This window comes from Ailuropoda melanoleuca, chromosome 12, assembly GCF_002007445.2.
Source record: "Ailuropoda melanoleuca isolate Jingjing chromosome 12, ASM200744v2, whole genome shotgun sequence".
Classification (NCBI taxonomy): domain Eukaryota; kingdom Metazoa; phylum Chordata; class Mammalia; order Carnivora; family Ursidae; genus Ailuropoda; species Ailuropoda melanoleuca.
The window spans coordinates 65,897,812-65,899,899 of record NC_048229.1 but is presented as its reverse complement, the minus strand read 5'-3'; the positions used below and the strand labels follow the sequence as shown (position 1 = coordinate 65,899,899).

Below are 2,088 nucleotides of genomic sequence, written 5' to 3'. Positions count from 1 at the left end.
TCTTGGAGAGATGGCAGGTAGGGGAGATGAGGGAGGCATGCTTCTGGGCTCTGGAATCATAGAGAGCTATGGAACTTGAGCACATGACTTACCTTCTCTCAACTTAAATTACTTTATCTATAAAAGGGGTGAAAGAAACAACATCTCAAGACTATCAAGAGGATTAGATGAGAAAATGCACATCAAGTATTTAACTGAGTGCCTGGCACCCAGACAGCACTACCAATACATATCATCATGAGTCTTTCCTTTAACCATGACCAAAGAAGAAACACAAATGAAAAAGATAGATTCTCACTTGCAGAATTGTTTTTAAATTTACTTTTAACAAAATAAATCATGTCATACAGGTACTTCTGCAAGGCCTCTAATAAGGAATAGCAATTCCTCACTTCACCCTCTTTCTAGTCCTGATTTCTGCTCCCCAGAGCAATCTCCCACTTTCTACTCTTTTGTTTCTTCTGGTGTCTGCCTCGTTTCTAACTAATCTGCTTTTCCTTATATTTCTTTTTTTTTTTTTTGGCTGGGTACAGTATACTTTATTGATGGTACATGACAAGGTAGGGCTCCCCAAGCCCCTCCCCTTCTTCAGAGGGTCTGGGATGGAAACAGTGGAGGTTGGGAGATTCTCAGTGTTTCGGGGGATAAGTTGGGGCAGGGATTTCCCAGCAGCTGAGGGCCTCTCTCTTCCTCTTGCTGGGGCTGGTGGTCCAGGGGGCTCTTACTCCTTGGAGGCCATGTGGACCATGAGGTCCACCACCCGGTTGCTGTAGCCAAATTCATTGTCATACCAGGAAATGAGCTTGACAAAGTGGTCATTGAGAGCGATGCCAGCACCGGCATCAAAGGTGGAAGACTGAGTGTCACTGTTGAAGTCACAGGAGACAACCTGGTCCTCCATGTACCCCAGGATGCCCTTGAGAGGGCCCTCTGATGCCTGCTTCACCACCTTCTTGATGTCGTCATATTTGGCAGCTTTCTCCAGGCGGCAGGTCAGATCCACGACACACGTTGGGGGTGGGGACACGGAAGGCCATGCCAGTGAGCTTCCCGTTCAGCTCAGGGATGACCTTGCCTACAGCCTTGGCCGCGCCAGTGGAAGCAGGGATGATGTTCTGGGCAGCCCCTCGGCCATCACGCCACAGCTTCCCAGAGGGGCCGTCCATGGTCTTCTGGGTGGCAGTGATGGCATGGACGGTGGTCATGAGTCCCTCCACGATGCCGAAGTTGTCATGGATGACCTTGGCCAGAGGAGCCAAGCAGTTGGTGGTACAGGAGGCATTGCTGACAATCTTGAGGGAGTTGTCATACTTCTCGTGGTTCACACCCATGACGAACATGGGGGCATCAGCAGAAGGAGCAGAGATGATGACTCTCTTGGCCCTGCCCTTCAGGTGAGCCCCAGCCTTCTCCATGGTCGTGAAGACCCCAGTGGACTCCACAACATACTCAGCACCAGCATCACCCCATTTGATGTTGGCGGGATCTCGCTCCTGGAAGATGGAGATGGACTTTCCATTGATGACAAGTTTCCCGTTCTCAGCCTTGACTGTGCCGTGGAATTTGCCGTGGGTGGAATCGTACTGGAACATGTAGACCATGTAGTTGAGGTCAATGAAGGGGTCATTGATGGCGACAATATCCACTTTGCCAGAGTTAAAAGCAGCCCTGGTGACCAGGTGCCCAATACGGCCAAATCCGTTCACTCCGACCTTCACCATCGTGTCTTGGGGACGCGGCTGGCACTGCACGGGAAGATGCGGCTATCTGTCGAACGGGGAGGAGCAGAGAGCCTGCTTTTCCTTATATTTCTTGATTTTGGCTTTTTTTACTATTATTTATTGACTTCACACTATGGAAAATAAGGATTCAGATCTCTTACAACCCTAAGCACATGTGTGTATGTATATATCCACGCCATTCTTTCGATAGAGTTATATAACATACAAAATACTTTCTGTCTACATTTTAATTGTATTATTACTACATAAACATTATTCACACATAAGCTTTGTGGTTTATTATCGTTACAGTTCTTTTCTGGCATAACTTTTTTTGTTTTTCCAGGAGTTAACAATGTTCTTGGTT

The 2,088-nt window shown here is 47.7% G+C and overlaps 1 protein-coding gene across 1 annotated transcript; it reads right to left on the bottom strand.

Moving 5' to 3' along the window:
- Nucleotides 1–507: 507 nt before the first annotated feature.
- On the bottom strand, nucleotides 508–1,797 carry LOC100475419 (glyceraldehyde-3-phosphate dehydrogenase). The gene is given in 2 exon segments (XM_034638851.1): nucleotides 508–1,007; nucleotides 1,009–1,797. Coding segments are annotated over 2 exon segments (999 nt in total). The 5' UTR covers nucleotides 1,722–1,797; the 3' UTR covers nucleotides 508–721.
- Nucleotides 1,798–2,088: the final 291 nt, after the last annotated feature.